At 37.8% G+C, this 25,279-nt stretch overlaps 1 protein-coding gene across 1 annotated transcript; it reads right to left on the reverse strand.

Moving 5' to 3' along the window:
• Window positions 1–5,167: 5,167 nt before the first annotated feature.
• LOC139739921 (uncharacterized) lies at window positions 5,168–25,279 on the reverse strand. Its single transcript, XM_071650522.1, has 4 exons — window positions 25,183–25,279; window positions 7,418–7,714; window positions 5,918–6,061; window positions 5,168–5,352 (listed from the first exon to the last, which is right to left on the reverse strand). The coding sequence occupies exons 1-4, from the start codon at window positions 25,277–25,279 to the stop codon at window positions 5,168–5,170; spliced, it is 723 nt and encodes a 240-aa protein (XP_071506623.1).

Here is a 25,279-nt window from a genome sequence, read left to right on the forward strand (position 1 = left end):
GCAGAATGAGAAGGATTTGTTTATTGTTGTTGATAACATACATAAATTTGATAGGTGTTGTCATATTCTCATAGTTTTTCTTCCTTTCTGTATTTATTGAGCTGACATCTGTTACATATTTTTTTTTCCAGATCTCTGTCTTGGTCAGTGATTAGTTCGTGCAGACGACGTCAGTTTTTATAGAGCCAGGATGGTTTTACTTTAATTCAGTTCAATTTATTCCCATATTATCATTTGAAAAATACAAAGAATAGTGTCTACATAAAATATGATATAATTACATATCTTCCATATATTGCAAATACAAAGTATGAAGATCAATGTGTAATCTTGTAATACATGTACTATGTACACCCAAAATATGGATCGACAAACATAAATTGAAATAGCATTACAACAACTTAATAAACTTTGTCACAGAGTTATTGATTGATGGATTGACTTATTGATGGATGGATGGATGGATGGATATAGTTGATTGATTGATTGATTGATTGATTCATTCATTCATTCATTCATTCATTCATTCATTCATTCATTCATTCACTCCTTCATTCACTGAGTAATTGGAAATGGTTTGTTTTGATTTGAATTGCTACAATACATAACAGTGTCACGGCCATACCTAGTATTGTCCCCCCCCCCCCCACCAAAAAAAAAAATGCTAAAAATTATTTGCGCGTTAATTAAGTAGTGTCGCTTGTATACTTTTAATTTATAACCGATACATTTGATATACTTAATGGATTAGCAATTGATCGCCGTCCAGGGGCACTGAACAATACTGAATTAAGTACAGTTCGACCTCGATTATCCGGCCTCCTTTTATCCGGAAATCTCTATTAACCGGACGCGTTCACGCAGTGAAAGACTTTTTTTTTTTATTGAAAAATTGAGAAAAAACAGTGACTTTAAATTCAATTAAAATTTCTACAAAACTCACACGATTTACCTACAATATTCCCGACAGAACTAACATAAATTTACACCACATTATCATCGTAAAAGTAAGGGACTACAATTTTGTGCAGGCTAGCATAGATTACACCACCGTTGCGGGGTACGCTACCTGCCTAGCTGCCAGTGCACTGGGAAGGCAGCTTGGACGGCAGCTGTCCGGCCAATTCGCTTATCCAGATGAGCGCCGGTCCCGACATGGCCGGATAATTGAGGTCGCACTGTAATCAAATAAAACTTAAAGTTAAGATGAACTTGACGCGGGATCAGGGCAAAACAGCATTGATTTATCGCTGAGGTGAAAGAAAATAATAACGTCATCATATCTATAAAGCACAGAACATAATATGCGCATACATTCTTCTTTGCTGCAAGAGCTCCAAATACGATTAACAATGAAGAAACTACAGTTAATGTGAGTTGAGCCTTGACTAATAGACTGCCACAGTTGGGGATTTTCTTGTTTCTCATAGTAAGTTATTCCCAGTTTGGGAGCTACCAAGCAAATGCCAAGCCTCTTAATGCTAATTTTTTTTTATATGTTGGGAAAAGAAATATCTATAAGGAGAAGGAGAAAAGGAAGAGAGGAGATGATAGAGGAAGAGAGAAAGAGAGGGGGAGATAGAACACATCGGAGTATTCAAAACAAGGAGAGCGAGGTGGAAAGTTGTACTGCAAGTTGACTGCATGCATTTTCCATGAACGGCATAAGGGCCAGAGGAGCAAATTGATAAACATTACGACATAAAAATAAACAAACAAGGAAATCACGCAATTCCAAGCATCATCATATCAACAAGCTAATGAAGATATTAAGCTAACAGAGACTTCTTGATAAATATGTTCCACTTTGGTGCTGAATTTTGATTGAGATTGCACCAGGGCAAGTCACTACCAGATAATTCAAGGCTTCTTCTGATGCGTGGAAAAATAATTAGTAGAATGTGTTTCTTCGCTTTTGCGCCACGTGACCTTGTCGAAAGCCATTTATAAAAGTCACAAAGAGATAGATTCATTAATTACGATAATTCTGTTTGTCCTTCAGCAAGCTTTGGATTCCAAATGGATAAAAAAAAACCGAAGGTCTCTGAGAAACCTCAAACACAGCTAGTCAATGTAATTATTACGAAATTGTCGGCATGTGTGGAGGGACCTGTTCAATGAAAACACTTCAATATAATACCCTTATGTGTCATACTCTGCGTTCCAAATAAGACCTTACAACAATTTGTTTTACATAACGAACCAGTCAGAGTAAGCACCACAGAAATGGTGCACGTAGCTTCATGGATTTAGTACCTAAGACAAACAAAGAAACAAACTCAACAACATTGGCACGATTGGTGCATTGTGTAACAATGATGCAAAGGACATAGTGTAGGTTCCTGGGTTAGTTGTAGGTCTCAGTAAACTTGACAAAAGAAGGGAGGAGACACGACTTAGTGGGTTGTGTGGGCAGAAACAGCAATCAAAAAAGTGATCTTTTATTCATAACCATTCATTGTTATCTGTTCGATAACGTTTTCTTGTATATTCTCATATTTTATCATTTTATGTAATATCAATGTGCTAACAATACCAACTCTTACAATGATTACTCCAATTCGAATAACATTTTTTTTTTCTAAACTAACATTTGTTTGTTTTATCTTCTACAATAAAACCATGATTGATGGAAACATACACACTAAAACTTAACCTGATTAATAACCAACTACTTCATAAAATACAAGAATTAGAATGCTACATCCTCTTACAATAACACTTAAATCTGCTTTGATCAGAATATATCATACTGATGCACTGAATATGATGACCATTTAACGTGTCACAACTAACATTTTATGTAAACTTAGTTGTGATGTTACCAAATGTGTGTAAGATAGTTTTGATATCAATCCAAGTTATCATAACAACCAAAAGTATTAAGATATTACAACTACTATCACGTTGGACTAAATTCTCAAAGCATAAAGTCTGCTAAGATTATTTTCATGATATAACATGACAAACATAATTATCAACCATGTTTTATCAAACCACATCTATTTGCAGGTATGACCATATTTCGTTTGAACCCTTTTGCTAGTCTATTGTATGACAGAATTTAAACACCAACAATTCCGTAAGACCACGCAGGATGAATCTACTGGTCTACTGAATAATACATCATGCTACTAACTAACAATACTAATGATCATTTCAGTTAAATTCACACAGTACAATACATCCAATCTGCTCAATGATTAGAATGATGTAAGTTGTAAATGAAAGGAATCCAATGCCTGTGTACAATACAAAAGATATCCAACCTGACTAATAATTCCCTTTAACTTTGAATCATAATCATTTAAGGCACTGGACACAATATATCAAAAAGCTGCTCTCAGTTTGATAATGGAGCTTTGTGTTTTATAGTAGTTCCATGGGTAGTCTTTTGCCATGGCCCTCTCGCTGTATGGTGATGAGTGAATGAGTGGGAAAGCTTCGCTTGCCCGTTATAGCCATCACACAGCGCGAGGGCCTTGTCAAAAGGCTACTCCATGGTTTGATTCAATTCACACGCTTTACAGTGGATATACAGTTTTCTTTTCCAAGTGAGGAGCAAAGAGAAAAGTGAGGAAGTGAAGAAAACTCCAGTCTTCTGTGGCGAGTTTCTAAACTAAAATCTTGGGCCAACCACAGCACTGATGATGAGTATTCCAGTGGCAGTAATGGATAGTCTATGTTTCAGACTTGTTTATCAGTAAACTTGTTTACACTTGCTCTTAAAACCTCTAATTAATACACTATACATACGAGTACACATTAATACAAGTTGAGATTAAATGAGAAATACTCCTTCATTCCAGTTATGCTCGAACAGACTACAACATACATTAATGTATAATAGGTAGTGTGTGTGTGTGTGTGTGTGTGTGTGTGTGTGTGTGTGAGGGATTGAGGAATTCCAGTAGAATTATTCTATGGCTTTAATGTTTGTATATAGTAGTGAGTTGTTATATTGCATGTCTTAACTTGCCTTTCCAGGGGTTCTTATTATACAAGCTTGCTTTTCTAAGACCCCTCCACTTTACATTTAAATGCATCTACATGCATTGTCAATTTATTTTCAATTCTGCAAATTGTTTTAATCGCATATATTCAACAATGTATTCCTTGTTACATATTATTGTTCTTATGTAATTTTTGTATTGTGGAAACTTTGAATAAACTTGAAACTTGAAACTTGAATGTTACTGAAAGTAACAAACCCAATGGGTCTAAGTTGTAAAACTAATTCGTGGCTGGGGAGACTGGTATAGAGTTTCTCCTTAGCTATAGCTATAAAAATCACTTTATAGTGTCCACTTCACATCAAGAGGGATGGTATTATTTGGATTGAGATGGGGATTTAGGTTTTACATTTTTTTAATATGAATTATTATACCGCATGCAATTCTAGTAGGCCGATTCTAAGAGGAATTAAAGTTTGATTGATGAAAACTGGTTTTGAAACGGCTGAGATATCCAAAAGGCAAGCAAAACAGGCGGGTCTGAATAAAGGTGGGTCCCACCATTATCATGACCGCTTTGTTTTAAGGCATCTCATCCATTTTAAAACCGCTTTTTAAGTAAACGTTTGATTCCTCTTCTAATTGTATACTTTAATATTTCATATTAATGGTTTCTAATTATTTTGCACAAAAAAAAGTTAAAAATCTAAATCCTCATCTCAACCAAAACTATACCATCCCTGGTAGGAGCATGCTGTTACCTATATTTTGCTATAGCAAATATATCTACACAACCCAAAGATGCTTATTACAAGAGGTAAGAGGGTTAACGGGATGGTGCAGTTTCGGTCGGGAAAATGGTATTTTCTCTATGCCTAATAAATGCTTTGGTCTTATTTTGTTCAAATCAAGCTGCATTGGAAACGAGGGAGGAAACTACCGACCATTCACTCTTAAAACTAAGATTCATCTCAGTCGACGCAGGGTCAACCTTACTTTTAGAGGGCGCCCTTCATGACCAAGTATAGATTTAGACTTGTTTTTGATTACGGTCACGGCTGTAATTTACTAAAGAGTATGCTAGTACAATTTGCTTGAATTAGCCAAGGCTGTGAGAAGAGAATTGTCACTCATAATAATCACACCCCTCCCTCCTCTGAAAGTACCGCTCATCCACTGCTTCGCGGGTGCTGTTGTTCAACTCGCAGACTGAATCATGCATGGTGGTTGAAAGAGCTGCATGCTTCATCGGTCATACAGATTGACGCGCAGTGGGTGTTGCTATCGCTTGAGATGGTGCGATGGGTGTGATTGGCGAGACACCAGCCCTTCACAAGCCTACCGTCGGGAGATCGGGTTAAGCTGTACATATTCGATCGCTTGCGTTTTACGGCAGGGGCTGTACAAAAAAGATAAAAAAAGAACAAAAAAGAACAAAAAAGAAGGAAAAGAAAAAAATGTATCTGACGGCTAATCCATCACATTTTTCTTTTTGTGAATTTAGCAATGTCGTCGTCTACATTCCTGTTGAATTAGTGTAGTATCTGGATAGATCGATATACATTGTATATATATGCCCCTATCTAGTTTATTCTGATATTTGTAATGTTTTATTGTCACCGAATTGAAAATGAGTATTTGGACTATTGAGTAGAAAGCAATTTTAAACCCACGTGGAGCAATGCGGGACAAGGTTATAAAATGTCCCCGAAAGAGCAAGAGGTCAGGGGAAACAGCAAAGAAAAAAAAAACGTGAAATTCATATTTCTGTGAATAAAACAAAGGCATTCATTCCTCCATCCTCCCTCTTTCTACTCTAGAAGAATATCTGATGAGGCGGTCGGAGAGAAATATCTTCGGATTATTAAAACAACAGCACAGAATATCACTCCAATTACCACTATCGCTGTGAAGAGCACCGAGCACAACGAGGGAAATTTGATAAATGCAGTAGGCTTGCTTACCTTCGCATAGAGGTTGAATAAAGTCATTACAACCTGTATCGAAAAGGCCATTTGCCCATACGGCGTACTGGACACAGTTCACGGGACCCGAACCAGGTGAGCCCTCGTTATCCGGCTCGGCAAAATACCACCACGACGACGTGCCTGGCATTAGGAAAAAAACACATTTTATACGATGATTCATGTAGTTTTTGATCCGTTTGTGATCAAGGCTCATCTATTGTTTCCTCACAAATTAATTTTCCCCTTTCTCTCTTTCTTTCTTTCTTTCTGTCAAATCTTGTGTGAACTTTTACTCATTAGTACAACCTGAAACACGTCATTGATGTCTTATGTCTTAACGAATGAAAATCCTGTTTGTCAAGGTGATCAGTCAACCATGACGTTGGTGTGTCGTCATTTTCTAAAATCACTTTGTTTATAATTCCACCACTGAATGTTATTTTATAATGAAACCTGGCACATTTCATGTCAATTAAACAAATGCATTAGTGTTATGTGCGCACAAGTATGTGTGATAATTTTGATTTTGCATACTTTTCAGCCCATTTGAGCATTTGAACATTTCCGCACAAGCGTCATTTGTCTAAACAAGGTTCAGTTATAGCCATCAAAGAAGTAGTTCAAGTAGCAGTAGTAGTAGTGTTGGAATAAAGTATAAGCAGAAAAGCAGTAGAAGACGTAGAAAAGTTGTAGGAATGTAGTAATATTTTTATGGTTCTCACTTTGCACAAAATTAAAGGCGGGGCATTTCAGACAATTTTCATAATTTCACAATTTGAAGCACATAAATCGACAACTCCTAGTATAGATTTTGGGAATCAATATGGTCGTTGAGCAGAGAAAGCAATACCCTGAAAACCCTTAAGTAACTGTACTGGACAATGATGATGACATAGGAGGCTCAAATACTTCAGAAATGTAGCAGTGTAATTCCGTAACAACCCGCTTGCTTAAAAAGGTCACCTGTGTAAGATTTATGCCTGATTTCTTCTTTTGTTCTGCTTCCTTGAGCCCTAACTCATATACATTCTTAAAGTGAGGCTACCATGTCATCATCCTTGTTCATTGTGATTCGTAATAAATTTTGAAAACATTCTCACTCCCCATCCCAATCACTATAAATTCTGAAATTCTGTACTCGGTTCAACAAATTTATAGTTGTTCAGATGTAAAAGTCTGCAAATCATCCGGATGTCTCCAATAATTACAATAATGATGGTTGGACAAGGCTAACAGTATCAGCTGTGCGATCATGACACGGGCGAGAGTACTCTAATGCGTGCGCGGATGTACTTATGATATACATACAATATATGATTGCATGAATTCATACAAAATTACTTTTTAGATAGAAATCTAAATAGAAACCCTATAGTAACCTGCTCGCCGAAGATTGGGCTAGAAGGGGTTGTTAGGATTCATTCGCACCCCTGCTACCCCCAATTATCTACGGGCCTGGGCAAGGGTTAGAACGCTCTACAGTGCAGGTTGACTTACTGGCAGGGGTAAACTGAGTGCCGTCGACGCATTCGAAGACGTTATCGGTGACCTCGTCGTTGCAGCCTATCCAGGCAGACCAGACTGGAATATCAGTACTGTTGGGTCGTGGGAATGGTTCATGATTGTTAATGAACTCCTTGACAGCTTGAAATTCCTCGTCGGACGAGGGAACGAAGAGCTGCGAGCCGCCACAGAGGGCGACAGCGTCGTCTCGAGTGAGGGAGGACCCAGAAGCAAACCGATAGCAACGGTTTTCTCGTTTCCACCAGCCAACGGGACAGATGTAATCTTCATCTTTGACAAGACGGACAAAGAAAGAAATGCCAAATACAAACGAGTAAGAATACTAATCATACAGTTTTCAAGTTTCAAGTTTCAAGTTTATTTAACCAATTCATTAAACATTTGACATTTTACAAAAAGGATACAGCATTAAAAATAATGAATGGTTTGGGACCCCAAAAGAAGCAGAGCTTGTAAAAAAGGGGTCCCGGATAAACATATAAAACAAAGCAAAACATACTAAAGTTTTAAACATATTAACAAGAAGTATAATAGTAACATATTTACATAGGACAGATGCAACACAAGCACACACACACACACACGCGCACACACACACATTCAATCATACAAACACGTGTCACAAAAACTCTCATGCACACACATATGATTTACATGAAATTGCAGAAAGATACTTTCTATTTTACTATACTTTTAAATTCAGCTTCCCTGATCATTCTTGTTTTACAAATTTCCCTCAAGATAAATGCGACATGTACGTTTAAAGTTGGATAGTGATGAGGCTGACCTAATTCTCAATGGCAAATTATTCCATTCTCTAATACAAACATATACAAATGAATTTTGGGCAGTTTGAGTTCTTGCAAAGGGTTGATGAATGAGATTACTTTTACGCGTATTATAAGCATGAACGGTAGAATTTAACACAAACGCATCCTTCATGAAAGATTTCGGATCACCTTGTGTCTTAAACATAAAAATCAAGCAACTCAAGATAACTAATTTTTCAAATGGCAAAATATGAAGTTGAATAAACAATGGCAAACTTGGACTTCTAAAGTTTGAATTTGTAATATACCTTACAGCTTTTTTCTGAAGAACAATCAACTTATCTATATGAGTCTTATAAGTATTTCCCCAAGCTACATTACAGTACATTAAATGAGGCATAACTATGGCATTATAGAGAGTAATTAAGGTTTCTTTTGGTAAATAGAGACGCATAGGCGTACCCAGGATTTTTTAGAGGGGGGTGTTCAGTGGCGCACCGTGGGTCAAGACATTGGGGGGGGGGCGCACCTCATGGAAGCAACATCAGAATTGCATAACTGTACAATTAAATGCGAGCGAGCTTGAAAATTTTGACATTTTACAGTCCCAAAACTGCCGTTTGTAGCTATATTTTTTCGCTTTGGAAATTAAGGGGAGGGGGCGCACCGGGCGCAACTGCTGGCAGTTACTGACAGCAACATCAGGAGAATTGCATAACGATTAAATGCGAGCGAGCGAAGCGAGCGAGCTTGAAAATTTTGACATTTTACAGTCCCCAAACTGCCGTTTATATTTTTTCGCTTTGGAAATTCGGGGGGGGGGGGGGCGCACCGGGCGCAACTGCTGGCAATTACTGGCAGTAACATCAGGAGAATGGCATATAACGGTTAAATGCGAGCGAGCGAAGCGAGCGAGCTTGAAAATTTTGACATTTTACCGTTCAAAAACTGTCGTTTGTAGCTACATTATAATTATTTTTTTCGCATTGGAGGGAGGGGGCGCCCGGTGCGCCCCCTGGATCCGCCACTGGTAGTCAAGGGTGTCGGTTTATGTTCATGATTGGGGGAGGTATGACCAGCGAGGGGGCGTCGAAGTGACCAAGCGGGAGAAGGATGTCCAAAATCTGCACTTTATATAGAGCATCCCCTAATTTGTGTTTGTGAGTGTGTGTGTTTCATATAGATGGAAAAGTTAGGAAATAGCCAAGGTCAAGTCTTATTATTGGCAATGCAAGGCATTTTAATATAGACTAGTATGTAAAGCAACACTGCAAAATCAATGATCAAGCTTTGATAGCAAATGTGTACAACCTATCAAACATTGCGCAACATTGCAGCGACTCTTTTTGCCATTCTGATATTCTGAGTACACTGCGCACATCCTGCTTATATTCAGAATGCCAACCAGGAATCACGCTGAATCACAATCTTTTGTCGTCTCCGGGCTTTTTGAACAATGTTATACCTCTTTAATCATGTGGTTAAAAGAAATCTTACAAAAATATCTTTTTTTCTTGATCATCCTTTCATGTCGATTTCAAAAGCAGTTTACTAACCCTTGAATTACCATTTTCGTACCCCCCCCCATGCCCCCGTAGTTACGCCACTGTTCCTAGACCTAGATATCTAGTGAATTTTAGGCGCAATCAAGTCATCGAACCACAATTTGTAAACTCACACTCAGTTATCTTTCAGTTTTAACTTTCAGTCACTGAAAAAATTCATATCTACTATTACTAAAGATTACCAAGTCCATGTGCTATTACTAATTACATTGAGTAGCAAGTAACTTGCCACTCCCAGAGCTTCCAGAGCTTGCTGCTTCCAGTAGGCTACTATACTGACTGTACTTGGTAGTCAGTGGCGTATCTAGGGAAAACGGCGCCCATGGCAAGCGCGAAAATTGCGCCCCTAATTTCTGAAAAAGTGTTCAACCCCAACCCCATCCCGGTAGGGACTTTAAAAAAGTCCTCATGATATGCTTTTTGAAGCACTTAAGAGGGGTCTTTTGAGGGTGATTTAAATGTAATAGGCAACCCTAAATTTTGATATATTTTGGCGAGCGAGCGCAGGAAGCGAGCCGAAAATTTCTATATTTCAGCTTTATACATAACATGGAAATTCTTGTCATTTTTGATTATTAAATCTTCGAATTACAATTCTAATCATAGTGACGGCCCTATAGATAACGATTTATACCAACAGTGTCCAACCCCATCCCGGTAGGGACTTAAAAAAAGTCCACATGATATGCTTTTTCAAGCACTTAGAAGGGGTCTTTTGAGGGTGATTTAAATGTAATAGATATTGAAGAATTTTGGCGAGCGAGTGCAGCGAGCGAGCCGAAAATGTTTGTGTTTCAGCTTACAAAACATGGAATTCTTGTCATTTTTGGTTATTAAATCTTCGAATGACAATTCTAATCAAGATGTATAGTGACGGTCTTATAGATAACGATTTATACCAACAGTGTTCAACCCCAATCCCATCCCGGTAGGGACTTCAAAAAAGTCCACTTGATTTGCTTTTTCGAGCACTTAAATGGGGTTTTTTGAGGGTGATATAAAATCTGATAAATTTTGATAAATTTTGGCGAGCGAGCGCAGCGAGCGAGCCGACAATTTTTGTATTTCACCTTACAAAACATGGAATTCTTGTCATTTTTTTGGTTATTAAATCTTACAATTCTAATCAAGATATAGTGACGGCTTCATAGATAACGATTTATGCCAACAAACCAAGGACTTGGAAAAATACTCTAAATTACTACTAGTGAGTGAGCCGAAATTTTTATATTTCCACGTCATCATTACGTTTTGTTCTTCTTATTTTTTTTTTTTATAAATTTTGGCGAGCGGGCGCAGCGAGCGAGCCGAAAATGTTTATATTTCAGCGTTACAAAATCCGGGCGAGGTTTTTTTTTTTTCTCCTTCTTCTTTCTTTATTCTCGTTTTTTTTTTTACGAGCCCCCCTTGCCCCCCCCCCCCCCCCCCAGATACGCCACTGTTGGTAGTTGATACTACTAACTTAGCATGCAATGTGCCTATAATAGGCTGCAGCGCAGCATGCATTGTACACACATAATATTATGCATCATACACAATTTACGGAACCGCGTACGGTATAATACCGGTAAACGGTGAACATTATGCGCAATGTATCTTCGCGATTCGGTCAGAAAGCAAAGCAGGGATCGGGAATGTCTACTGTTTGCGCGTCAGCTTCGCGTGCGGTGCAGTAACGTAGTATTAACACGTACTGTACACGAGTTCTTTAGTGCGTGTAATATTTTGTAACTCCATGATGTATCATCATCCACACAAACATTAAAACTAGGAAGAGAGAGAGAGAGAGAGAGAGAGAGAGAAAATGAACGCAAAAGAAAGGAAAGGCGGAATTCAAAACGGAAATAAAAGCGGTAAAGACAGTTTTTGTTTCATTTGTCAACATCTAAACATTGCTGAAGAGGGGTGTTGAATAGCTCAAACACCTCCCTTTTGCCCAAGGGAGGTGTTTGAACACCTCAAACACCCCCCTTTTGGCAAAGGGGGGTGTTTGAACACCCAAAACACCCCCCCTCGGTACGCCCTTGTAGAGACGTAACTTGGATATGATACCAACACTACGAGAAACTTTAGTACAGACGTAACTGACGTGGTCTTTCCACGATAAATATTCATCGACTATAACGCCTAGGAATCGTACATTTTGGCTTCGATCAATCTGGTTACCGCCTATAACAAGTGGAACAATGTCATTTTGGATTCTTTTCCCTCTTAATCTAAATACAACATATTGAGATTTGCTAGTATTCAATAATAGTTTATTACAACAAAACCATTCAAATATATTACCAATTTCATCATTTACAGAGTTTATTAAGGGTAACAAATAGTTGTGGTGGGCAAGTAAGCAAGTGTCATCTGCAAAAAGCGAATAAGTAAACAAGCTAGATGAATTGATAATGTCATTAATATAAATAAGGAACAATAAAGGGCCTAGGACTGAGCCCTGTGGAACACCACATGTTACTTGCCTCGACTGTGATTTAACTCCATTTACCGTTACACATTGCTGTCTATTTTGCAAGTAATCTTTAAACCAAGCTAGAGCTACTCCACGAATACCATAATGCTCAAGCTTACACAGGAGTATCGAATGGTCAATAGTATCAAAAGCCTTCGACAAATCTAAAAATATACCAATACAATACCTGCCACTATCAATAGCATTAACGACAGTATTCACTAAATTCAAGACACCCATGCTCGTGGAACATTTTTTCCGAAAACCAAATTGCTGTGGAATCAAAACACTATATGATTGAAGATAATCATCCAATCTTTTATACACAATTTTTTCAAGGATCTTTGAGAAAATGGGCAACAAAGCAATTGGTCTATAATTTTCTATACATTTGCTATCATTCTTTTTAAATACAGGGATTACATTTGCTAATTTCAATTTTTGTGGAACAATTCCTTGTGAAAGAGACTTGTTGAAAATATCACACAAGGGATCAGCAATATACTGTATACAACTCTTTACAACCATTGGAGATACATCATCTGACCCACATGATTTTGATGGGTTTAGGGCAGTAGCAAATTTTATAATTTCATGAACAGATGTTGGAGTAAAATACAATGATGAGGAGTGACTTTGCACAGATAAATATTCTAGAAATGAACTTTTGGCAGCGGGTATATCATTGGTTATCTTTGAGGGCAAATCAATAAAATATTTATTAAAATATTCAGCTTTATGTAAATCTGACTGAAGTGTAACGCCATTATGGTACATTTCACTCGGAATTAATGGTTTCTTCCCTCTCCCTAATAATTCATTTATGTGATACCATGTCTTCTTAATATCATATTGAGTAGACCGAAAAACATTATCATAATACCTCTTTTTGCTCTGTCGGACAGCAGAAGTCAACAAATTTTTATATACCACATACTTTTTAAAGTTTGCATCACTTCGATCTTTAATAAACCTAGAGTACAACTTATGCTTCTGATTAATAGATTTCAGGAGGCCTGGGGTAATCCATGGTTTTCTACATTTTTTCTTTGATTTCTTCTCAACTAAAGGAAAAACTGAATCATATAACATTAAAAAAGTATCAATAAACTGTTCATAAGAGTCATTAGCATCATACAAATCATACAAACAAGACCAATTAACATCAGATAACTTTTGCTTAAAAACATTAATCTTCTCTTCATTAATAACACGCCGAAATATTTTACCTTTGCTGTTAACGGCTGTAACAGCATCACCTTTATTGATGCTAAAAATGGGCATATGGTCAGAAAAATCTGAGCACAGAATACCAGAATGAAAATGGTCTCTAACACAGTTTGTAAATATATTATCAATTAAGGTTGCGGTTGAAGACGTAACACGAGTTGGTTTATTAATTAGGGAGAATAGACCATATGAAGTCACAAAGTCAACAAAATCTTTAACTTTATTATCTACATTAATATTTAATAAATTTACATTAAAGTCGCCCATAATATATATTTTCTTATTTTCTGCACTCACAATTTCCATTGTATCATCAAATCTATCAATAAACGATCTTATATCAGCACCAGGCGCTCTGTACACACATCCAATAACATATTTAGTGTTTGTAATATTCGCTTCTATAAACAAAGATTCATAATACAAATTTGTATCAGATAAGTCACTTCGTAGCCGAAAGTCAATTCCCTCCTTTATATAATATGCAACCCCACCACCTTTTTTATTCAACCGACATGACTGAATAAAAGAATATCCAGGAATGTTAAATATAGCTACATCTGTTGAAGGTTTAAACCAAGTTTCGGTTATACCAATCACAGTAAAATCATAATTTATACTGGATAAAAACACAACAAAATCGTCAAAATTTTTATAAAGGCTCCTAGCATTAACATGCAAAAGTGACAGTTTATTTTTTTCACTGTAACGAAAATCAGGGCAATTGATATAACTACAGTCATTACCTACAACATCAAAAACATCATCAAAATTATCATCCATTAGGGAAAAAAAGATGAAAACACAGTAGATACCCAACAGTTATGTAAACAAGACTATGAGATAACTGAATCACCAGATAAAGAAGCAAAATGTTGAGATAGTATCTTCGAGCATTCAAGCACAAGCACACGTGCACAAATACACAATCACAAACACAAACACACGTAATTACATGCACACATAAAAAGTAAACACAAAGAGTATAAGTAATATAACCATATATGTACAAAGTGAGATGCCGATGGTTAGCGGCAACATTTAAAAGATGCAGATCTAAGCTAAGACCCATGATGGGAAAAAAACAAAACAAAAACGGAGTAAAGGTATGGGAAGAAAGAAAGGAAATATAGACCCCTGGGAGAGGAGACTTTAGTTAGAGTAAAAATAACATGTTTTGTCTCTTTGGATATTATAGCAAGCATCTGAATTACAGGGTGCCAATTTGTTGAAGCGATGTGAAGGCCTTCTTGACGTGCACACACATGCCAAAAGCACTGTATGTAAGGTATGTGACAATTTACAATTCTCTTTTTTTTAAATGATGATGATGATCATCCTTTCTACGACAGTTTAAGAAACGAACGTTTCTAGCTCTTCAGGAGCACCCTTGTGTCATAGCCACAATTATTTGATATTGCAGGAAGGGAGAGCAAGCAAACTCAGGTTGATGTCATCTTACCGAAGACTTAGGGATAATTTCTACTGTACCTTACGGCTGCTTCCTTCACCTTCGAATTACATGCGGCAAAACAAAGAAAACTTTCTTCTTTGACGTTATTTTTCTCTGTCTCCAAAAAATTCCCCAGGCAAAACAGGAAAGCCGACACACAAATACACGCAATCCGAGGCTACTCTGACTAATAATGTCCAAAGTGCAGCGATATTCTTCGAAACCCTTCGAAAGACAATCGGCATTTAAATGTTCCTGAAAGCATTTGTATCATAAAATGGTGTAATTTTACGGCGGATCTTGAGCTATCCTCAATACAATTTGCATTAAAAAATGCTAATCTCAATCATTCGGAAAAAGAATCAGGCATATCAATTTCTCATAAAAAAGGCAACTTGAACTCTGGTAATACAAATAAAAATCGCAACACGACCTTTGAGACGACACCGCACCGATGATGTGTTAATGATGTTCTCGACTTACCATTTCCAAACGACGGTATGATGGATCCAATCAAAAGATTGAAAAAGAATATTATCCCCCACATTTTCTCCACCTCTCTCAGACTTGCTGCCTCAGGTAACGATTCGTGAGCAGTACTGCACCTCACAGGGACGACGGCATGTTCAGATTATGGGAGAAGTCCTCGTGGTTTCGAAGATGCCTGTACAGAGAGAGCATTCCCGAGAATCTGATTTCCGCTGTTGTGCGTCCGCTGATCAGGGTGACGAGGTGAAGGAGATTAGCGGACTCGCGGGCTGGACCGCGGGATATTTCACATCGCTTAGTCCTCTTACCTTGACGCCGTAGCGTTGCACCGTAAGATAAATAATTGATTCATCAATTTGGATAGCATTAGTTTGCCGGGATGAGCTGAATATCTTTGTCAACTGAAGGACGTTTAATGTCTTCAGATTGAATGGTAAATTGCTTGTAAATACATTTAGGATGTGAACCTCTTCGATCGCCATTTTTTTTCAAAGAAGGCAAATAAGAATCGACTGTACATTGAAAGGTATGTTCAATTTTGTTACATTCAATAATCTTTCCCCAAGACCTTGATCACCAAAAGGTTTATTTGGTAAGCTCTTTGAATATTGACGTAATACCACGTCCAATGCTAGTTGCCATTGGGGCGCTTTTTAATCATTCAAAGCCGTATGACAGTTCACGCAATGAGGATCATCTTTCTTTCTCGCAATTCATTAAAGTTTGCTCAACACTGTAAAAACATCGGTGTTAGACTTAACACCATGGGTATTAAATCTAACACCGATCAAGTGTCAATAGAGGACCACACCCACAGGTGTAGAAAGTATGTTGTGATGGTGTTGAAAAGTGTTCATCTGGCACTTCGTGGTGTTAATTTGACACTGTAGCTGGTGTATTTTTGACACTGCACTGGTGTTAATTCAACGACACCGAATGGTGTTGATTTGATATTGCTGGTGTTGATATCAATGGTAAAACACCCGTCCAGCTTCAATAGGAGACCACATCAACTGCGGTGCTACTGTGGTGTAAATATGTTCACACCTTTTTTTTCAAAAATCAAGTACTTTATCGGAAAATTTTAGATCGTTATTTTTAAGTTCAAAATCAACAAGAAGAACAGTAACTGAGAAAGTGTCAAAAAATGTATATTTTGAAATGACACCCGTAGGTGTTAATCTAACACCAAAAAATGAGCACGGGAAATTTAACACCATCTCGGTGTTTCATATTTAACATCGGACTTTTAGCAGTGATATTTCTGCTTCTTCTGGCATCATAACAATTTGCACTTAGAGATCTGACAGCTTACCATCCTCTCTCTTAGTGTTGCCATTCCGTTAAAAATATTTCATTAAAATACTTCTCGTGCACTTTTATGTATAAAACATCTCCAAGTCTCCTACGATTTAAGGTAATCTTTTTCTTAAGGCAAATTGTACATTTTTTTTTTCAATGATTTAGATTACATATTTTCTTTGTCTGACTAATTAGTTATCACATTTGCGTTCGATGAGCCAATTTTGCCTCGAGACACCAATATTGTCAGTCTATTGTGGAAAATCTCAGTTGGAAAATCTTTTTGTTAACTCAAAAGTACCGATATAAGTTTGTACTATTTTGATGCATTAGCACAATGGGAGTAGACAAGGGCAACATGCTTTATCTAATGAGGGCGATGAGGATGGGAAAGATAAATACCCAACCTCCTCCTAACAATCAAACTACTAAAGATAAAATGGCAAAGCAAACAAAGAACACATGAAGGGAAGCTGAAATTACATTTACATCCTAAATGTTAACATATAAGAGAAGAAAAAAATAAACTGGAAAGAGCAACGACTAGGACACAGGGATATAATTTCGTATTATTGACAACTCAAATCGACAATTTATTATGACATATCGCTGATTTCAGATCCGTATCTCTAATGAGTGTAACTTTTCAAACAAACTGTTGTTGAAAAACGGATGACTTTATATTTGAAGACAGATATGATAATTATCAATTCACTGGCGAAAGCATTTCGCAGATGAAATATAAACTTGGGCGGAAAGTTTTACGCAAAGATGGTATTCAGTTTTGCTGTGGCAACCCGATTTCGACCGATGCATTTTGTGAGGTATGGTTTGCCTCATTAAAATTCTCAGATCACATAAGGCACAAGGACCGAGTTTTGTTCACTTTACTGAACGAAATGACGCAGCGCGTCATAAAGCGCGTCATGCGCGTCCCGATTTTTCTGGAAAAGGGTATATTAACTTAAGGGCTCAATATGGGGGGGGGGGATCACAAAAAAAAATCGTTGAAATATGGGGTCTTTCAGTATCTTTCCAGAAATATTTTTCATTTGAAGCAGTTTCCAAATCTTTCCCAAATAATCCTAAAATAGGGCCCCAAATAGGGTTAGTTTTAACCGTCTGAAAAATTCCAAGATAGGGCTGGTGGGATGGATGGTTAGGTTTGGTTTGGTTTTATTTCTGCCTTTTTCCAAATCACTTATAACAAAAGAACACATATATTTAGAAATTAACATTACATAACGCAGAAGCTAGCACACTGTCATAGGAAATAAAGTACATAATACATACACTGTGAACATGACGGTATTCGATGTATGAGATGTATTGCATAATACACTGTATTACGCACAAGAACATGTTCAGAAGGAAATCGTGGAATCAGCAGTTGCAAAAAACGATGATTGATAATTCATTCAGAATATATACAAGTGTATCATGTCGTAACAATAAACGAATTTCAGGGGGGAAAAAAAGAAAAGAGGGGATTTGAATGAATTGATATTAGAATTGAGCATTTATTAGACATTATAATAACAGATAAGCAGGAAACCGCGACGATAAGCAGCAGCTTGACATGGATCGAGGCCTCGGGGTAAAATTCGAAACATAAATTCGATTTACATAACTGTATAACGGACGTGTCTACAAAATAGAATCAATATTCAAATCCAAAATATAGTAGTAATTTGTGAGGTCAAAAAGAACAGAGGGAAAATTCAAAATACCTATCGTTTATCAGTTTTCAATAGTCTTTCTTTACTATAGTATTGTGCTGAGGTGAGTGCTGGGCTGTGCTGTGCTGTGCATGCCATGTGAAGTACAATTTTGTTAATTTAACGTATGGGCATATAATACATAATTGGGTTTGTTTTTAGTGTATTTATGTGCCATGTGTATGCCTGTTACATATTTATGTTTACAATATCCATTTTGATATAATCATAAATATAATTAGAAAAAAAAACTCATGCAGTAAATTACTAAGCTCCTAATATACCGGTATAAGCTGTTTGTGAGTTAAAGGGGATGGCTAGTAACTGATCAGTGGGAATCAGTGTGAATGCTGGGGATGATTGTTCCAATCCTTGTGGGATTAATTTAAGAGTACATTATATTTCTATTGTTGTGTGGAGATTATTTGCTTCAGAATGTTCTCATTTAATTCAAGTTATGTGCAGTTCAGTACTTCCAGGGTAGCATGCATGTACAGTGATGGGGCATTAAACTGCACATTACTTGAATATGAGACCGTTCTGAAGCAAATAATGTTCACACAACAATAGTTATATAATGTACTCTTAGATGAATCCCACAAGGATTGGAACAATCATCCCCAAGCATTCCCACTGATTCCCACTGATCAGTTACTAGCCATCCCCTTTAACATAAGAACCCCATAATTTCTTATTACTCATACATTATCTTATTTCGAAAAAAGATATTTTTTCATAAGTGCCTTAAAAGAATTATGATTTTGTTGTGTTTGCCTCATTTCTCCCGAATGTGCTTACTTATTAATAATTGCTAAACATTAATTATTATAAAATGGGTTCAAGAATGTAGCCAATAGGAAGCGCTGAAATGAGTCACGTGTGCTTCCTTTATTCTAGTCCCATTGCACTGCGTGTTAAATCCTATTGCCGATCGTCTGTGCGCGCGGCGGCTCCTTTGAATCGCATGCATACGCGCTGTCAATCCTGTAAACAACTTCTAGTTCGGGCTGCCGGCCGGCCGGCGTGTTTTTTTTTAGACGGCACAGATTGGGGAAACTAAAAATCTATCGGGGACCCTATCCCTAAACCTAACCCTAATCCTAATCCTAACCCTAACCATCAAACCCTAACCCTAACCCTAACCCTAACCATAACCATAACCAAAAACCCTAACCCAACGTTTTTCCCATAGGTTTAACACGCGCCATGCCCCAATCTGTGCCGTCTTAAAGAAAAACGCGGCCGGCCGGCCTTTCTTCCCTTGTGCATAACATGTGTGGCGTACGTATACTCTACTATACGTACACTTTGTACAGTACAGTAGACCAAGCGTTGTGGGACCGGACGCGTACATGGAGTCACTTTGAAGGGCAAATCCAACGATTTAGCAGGTTAATTCTCACGCCGTTTTCAGAGTATGTTGTCTAGTAGGCCTATATGAGGAGTCTATATCAAGTCTTTAAGGTAAAGGGTGCATATTCTATATAAGTTTTCATGCGGGAACTTAAGTGTCCGGAAACCCAACCCCCATCATACTTATACTGTATGTGCGGGATTTCCGAGTGCGACGTGCGTAAATGTTTGGGACGAACATCTTCGGACGTCTTGACCCACAAAGGTACGTGAAAAACGCTGAAAAATGCTGTTAGTTTTCGAATTTTCGACCCATTTTATAAAACAAATGATGCACAGGATTATTTCGTGGCGTAGTTAATAGTGGAGGCGTAGCTCACTCTCGGGTATTTACAATGTAGTGCAACATGCACTCGGCTTCGCCTCGTGCATGTTTCACAATTGCAAATACCCTCGAGTGCACTACACGCCTACACTAACGCACTCTATCCTGTGCATCATTTGTATACTATGTTACTACGCCCCAACTTTTTTTCTCTTTTTTTTTTTTTGCATAATACATATAATAGGAATACATTAGGTAGTCAGCCGATATACCCCTGAAGTTGCACCAGGAAAGTGTGGCAGATGATTAAACCCGGAAGTGGCACCAAAAATGTCCCTCCCCCCCCCAAAAAAAAAAAAAAAAAAAAAAATTAAAAAATGAATCGAAAATGTAGCCACGTATGGGTAGTCAGATATATAATATAAAGCGACTAAAACGCATCGTTTATTTCAGAATACTCATTGTATACGAAAATTTAAAGGGAAGCGGATCCGGGATTCACGAGAGGGCTGTTACATGGCCCCACGTAGAGTTAATTATACACAGAGACTCAAGGGTCATTACCAACTCTCCTCGAGTGGGAAAACACTATGGCGGCATGATGGTTTGTCAGGCAAGCATGTTACAAAGTAATGCAAGCTACGCTGTGACCAGTTGAGACCGAGTTGGTCAAATTCTATGTAAAGATGGCTCTTGACCTAAGCTTACGCATGTGCCATGTTCCAGACGTCACAAAGCAAACAACCAACAAACAGAAAAATGTATAATGTGTCGGAAATGGTTGAATACGTCTATAAATGATCAATTCGTTCGGCTGCTCCCGGCTGATTCAGTCTTATACAAACGGATCTTTCAAAAACAAAGTTTGCTTGCTAGATAGCTGAGACTTACGTGTAAATACGTGGTGGACTTTGATTGACATTTAACTCCCTTTACATCGTCCATACCTACGATGGTGTCGATCATTACAAAAGAGCGCCCTCCTGAGTCATTGGTCTGTGTACCTTTAATTCAACAACCTGTCAATAGCACAAACCCTATGACGTAAGACGCTACCGTACCCGTGGGGGCACATACACAGCAGGACTGTTTTTTTTTTCTTGTTTGTTCGTTTGTTTGTTTTTTAAATGAGGGGGTTGGTTCAGTTTATGGGAACGGGGACTCCGATTCATCTTTTTTTTGGGGGGGGGAGGGGGGGAAAGACATTTTGGATAATGTATTCCTGGTGCCACTTCCGGGCTTAATCAGCTGCCACACTTTTCTGGTGCAACTATGTATTATGCAAAAAAAAAAGGGCCCCCCCCCCCTCCCCCATAGTAATGTTAATGCATAGTAATCATTATGTAAGCATATTCGGGAGGATCGGTGCAAACACCATTTAGACCCACTAGAAAGATTTGAAAACTGCTTCTAATGAATATATGTATATAGATTTCGGAAAAAGTACTCAAAAACCCATATTTCAACTTTTATCGTGATTCCCCCTCCCCCCCCCCCCCCCAAAAAAAAAAATGACCCCTCTTCCCGACAAATCGGGTACATAACCACCTTACCTGAGTTGGTGGGTGGGGGCGGGAACAATAGGCGTCATGCATGTTAATTCCTCTTCAAAGTAATAACCATGAATGAGTGGAGTTGTTAATATTTCTTATCAAGGCAGGGGCTTTTCGATCAAGTTTATTGTAATCATTCGCCCAAAATAGTACGCTGATTTATCTGGATTCACCTAGACAAGGATTAAAGCTGGCCGTAAATGCACTTTCAGGCGAACTCTGTCTTTTGGGGGGTATATTCATTAGCAAATTAATGACATATTGGCCTTGAAAATTAATTTTGAGCCCTGATCTGATTCATGTCTATTTGTTCGGCACAGATAGTAGTCTTGACTAGATTGAGGTCACTGAGCTGAAATAGGCTAATCAAAGTTTTAATAACGCAAACATGTTTTGTCGATATCCTTTCGTGTGCTACCATGCTTTCGCATCGTGCGCCAACAAAGGCTGATTTTGCGTCCCTTTATGACGCGCTGCGTCATTTTGTTCAGTAGAGTGTACAAAACTCGGTCCTTGTGCGTTATGTGATTTGAGATTTTAATCAGTATTCTAATGAGGCAAACCATATATCTCACAAAATAATTCGGTTGAAATTGGGTTGTGCAAAACTGATCACCATCTTTGCGTAAAATCTTTGGTCCCAATTCACTGTGGTCTCCGCCGAAGTTCATGTTTCATCCGTGAAGTGCATTTCGCCCATGGAGTGATAATTATTATATCTGTCATAAAATAAGTCATCCGATTTTGTTACTTTTAAGGAAAATTCCGTGGGACTGACCCATGAAATGAACGATGGTTTGTTTCAAAAGTTGCCGGCGTTGGAAATATAGATTTGAAATGGCGATATATATCATGTAAAATTGTCAATTCGAGTCGTCAATTCAAGGTTATCCCAATGTCTCAGTTTTTACTCTGCTTGTATTTTGTTTGTTTGTGGTTTTTTTTTGCTCTTGTCTCATTGTTATGTTTATACATTAAAGATTGTGATTATGACACTATGAATGTACTATTTCGTTTTCTATTCTGCTGATAGATACACGTGTTGTCGATTATGATTTCCTTGAAAAAATGCAGAAATAAAATCGAACTGAACTGAACTGAACTGAACTGAAACATCTAGAATTGAAATATCAACTCACTTTCCCTTCATTTCGTCGCACATACCCTTTGTATTTTCGTTATCCTTCATTTTCATAAGTTCTGGGAGGTTTTGTTGCTGGGAGAAGATAAGGAGGGGGAATATTCCTTTACCCCATCCTTATTTTTCCCATTAGATATATCTTGTTTCCTTTATTTACTGGCATTGTGCTAAGGCTTTGAATAGTTCAAAAATATTATCTGATAGTTTCTACTTTTCTAATCTTATAAAATGTCCAACCCACATCGTGTTTACATTTTTTTTTCTGTTGTGGCAAAGTAAGTTTATCGTACCTATATTAGTCAGAAAAGTAAAACATGTCATTTGAATTATGACCGAAAATGTACAATCTGCAGCAAAAATAATCTCGCTAATTCTAAGGGGCTTGGAGTTGCTCTAAATGTGTAGAAGAGAGAAATGATTTTATGAAATACAACATACAGAGACAGGAATAGTAAGCTGACACACCTCCTCGTGGTACGTACTTGAATAAAACAAAAACAGAAAAAAGAAGAGAAGGGGCAATAAATTCATAAATCACAAAAAAAGAAGTACGATCCTCATTGTGTGAGCTGTTAAACGACGTAGATTGATTAACAAAGCGTCCCATTGCCAATTAGCATTTGACATGATAATTCATCAATATTCAAATGGCTTTGAGAGACAGTGAGACAGTTGAGTGATTTTTTTCTCATTTATTTATTTTGTTTTAACAAAAAATAAAGGGGGCGCCCGGTGCGCTCCCCCCCCCCCATCCGCCACTGCACTGAATTCAATAAGAATGTAACATACTTAGTTATGCATATAGTCGTCCCTTATTTGTCTTCATTCGGAAAAAGAAAAACGTATTAGAAGGGGTTCATATCCTAAATGCATTTACAATCAATTAACCATTCAGTGTGAAGGCATTTAATAAACCTCATTCATATGACAAAGATAATCAGCTCATTCGGGCAAAGTAATGCCATCCAAATTGATGAATCAATTTATCTTACGGTGCAACGGCGTCAAGGTACGAGGACTACGCGATGTGAAATATCCCGCTGTCCAGCCCACGAGTCCGTTAATTTGATTTTATCTTCAGCGCGTCACCGATCGGCGGACGCACAACAGCGAAAATCCGATTTGCGGGAAGGCTCTCTCTACAGGCTGTGGACAGATTTGAACCAGGGTGACTTCTCCCGTCTGAAAATGCCGTCGTACCTGTGAGAAGCAGTACTACCAAGGAGGTACTTTGCGATCGAGCTCTTGGTACTACACATATCACGAATTGTTACTGTAGTCAGCACGTCTGAGAGAGACGGAGAAAAATGTGGTGGATATTCTTTTTCAATCTTTTGACTGGATTCATCATACCGACGTTTGGAAATGGTGAGTCGAAAACATCACAACGCATCATCAGTTGGATGTCGTCCGGGAGGCTGTGTTGCGATTTTTGTACATTATCAGAATTTACGTTATCCTTTTATAGTTCGTTCTTCATTGATTGAAACTTTTTAAAAGGTTAACAGCATGTGTCAAGCATAGGTCAAAATCGGCCATGAAATAACATCATTCTTGGATACAAATCCTTTCAATGACATTTCAATTCGCTGTTGTCTTTCGGATGGGAAATTGTTTTTTTCGTTGCACTTTCGACATTATCAATAGAGAAAGAGTGTTGTATTTTTGTGTATATATATATATATATATATATATCAGTCTAGGTCCAAACATGTTGAGAATTCACGTACTGGCATCACGAATTAAAAATAAGGAAATAAACTGGTAATGCATTTTTTTTTTGCCACTAAAGAATGAGCTTATTCGATTCAAATTTTCAGCGGCATCCATCTTCTTCAAGACTCTTGAAGAAGACAGAGGCCGCAGAAAATTTGAGTCGAAAAACTCATTCTTTAGTGGCAAAAAAAAAAATGCATTACCAGTTTATTTCTTCATATATATATATATATATATATATAACCTACTGGCGGAAACGAAAAGAAGTTTTCTTTGTTTTGTCAAGTGTGATTTGAAGATGAAGGAAGTAGCCACGAAGTACAGCATTACTTTTTCAAGTCTTCTATGAACATCAGGCCAGTTCAACGTAACCTAAGATTGGTTGCTCATTCCTGGTTATATCAAATACTTGTGGCGATGAAACAAGAGTTTTGCAAGGAACGTTCGTAGAAAGCATGTTGATCATCAGCAAATATTTGTTTTGGCACATACCGTATACTGTGCTTTTGGTGTGTGTGCGTACATGATTTGTGTTCTTACTCGTTTGTATTTGGCATTTCTTTCTTTGTCCGTCTTGTCAAAAATGAAGATTACATCTGTCCCGTTGGCTGGTGGAAACGAGAAAACCGTTGCTATCGGTTTGCTTCCGCATACTCCTTCACTCGAGACGACGCTGCCGCCCTCTGTGGCGGCTCGCAGCTCTTCGTTCCCTCGTCCGACGAGGAATTTCAAGCTGTCAAGGAGTTCATGAGCAATCAT

Source organism: Diadema antillarum, unplaced genomic scaffold, assembly GCF_040938485.1.
Source record: "Diadema antillarum isolate AM-2024a unplaced genomic scaffold, OU_Dant_1.0 seq00000821_RagTag, whole genome shotgun sequence".
Taxonomy (NCBI): Eukaryota; Metazoa; Echinodermata; class Echinoidea; order Diadematoida; family Diadematidae; genus Diadema; species Diadema antillarum.

What these genes read in the sequence shown, in the direction of transcription:
- LOC139739921 (XM_071650522.1), bottom strand. Translation starts at nt 25,279, where the DNA reads ATGATTGCTCATGAACTCCTTGACAGCTTGAAATTCCTCGTCGGACGA. An exon ending in CACTCAGTTTACCCCTGCCA is followed by an intron (nt 6,062 to 7,417) that starts GTAAGTCAACCT and finishes TCCTAATGCCAG; the next exon opens with GCACGTCGTCGTGGTGGTAT. An exon ending in TATTCAACCTCTATGCGAAG is followed by an intron (nt 5,353 to 5,917) that starts GTAAGCAAGCCT and finishes TTTTTTGTACAG; the next exon opens with CCCCTGCCGTAAAACGCAAG.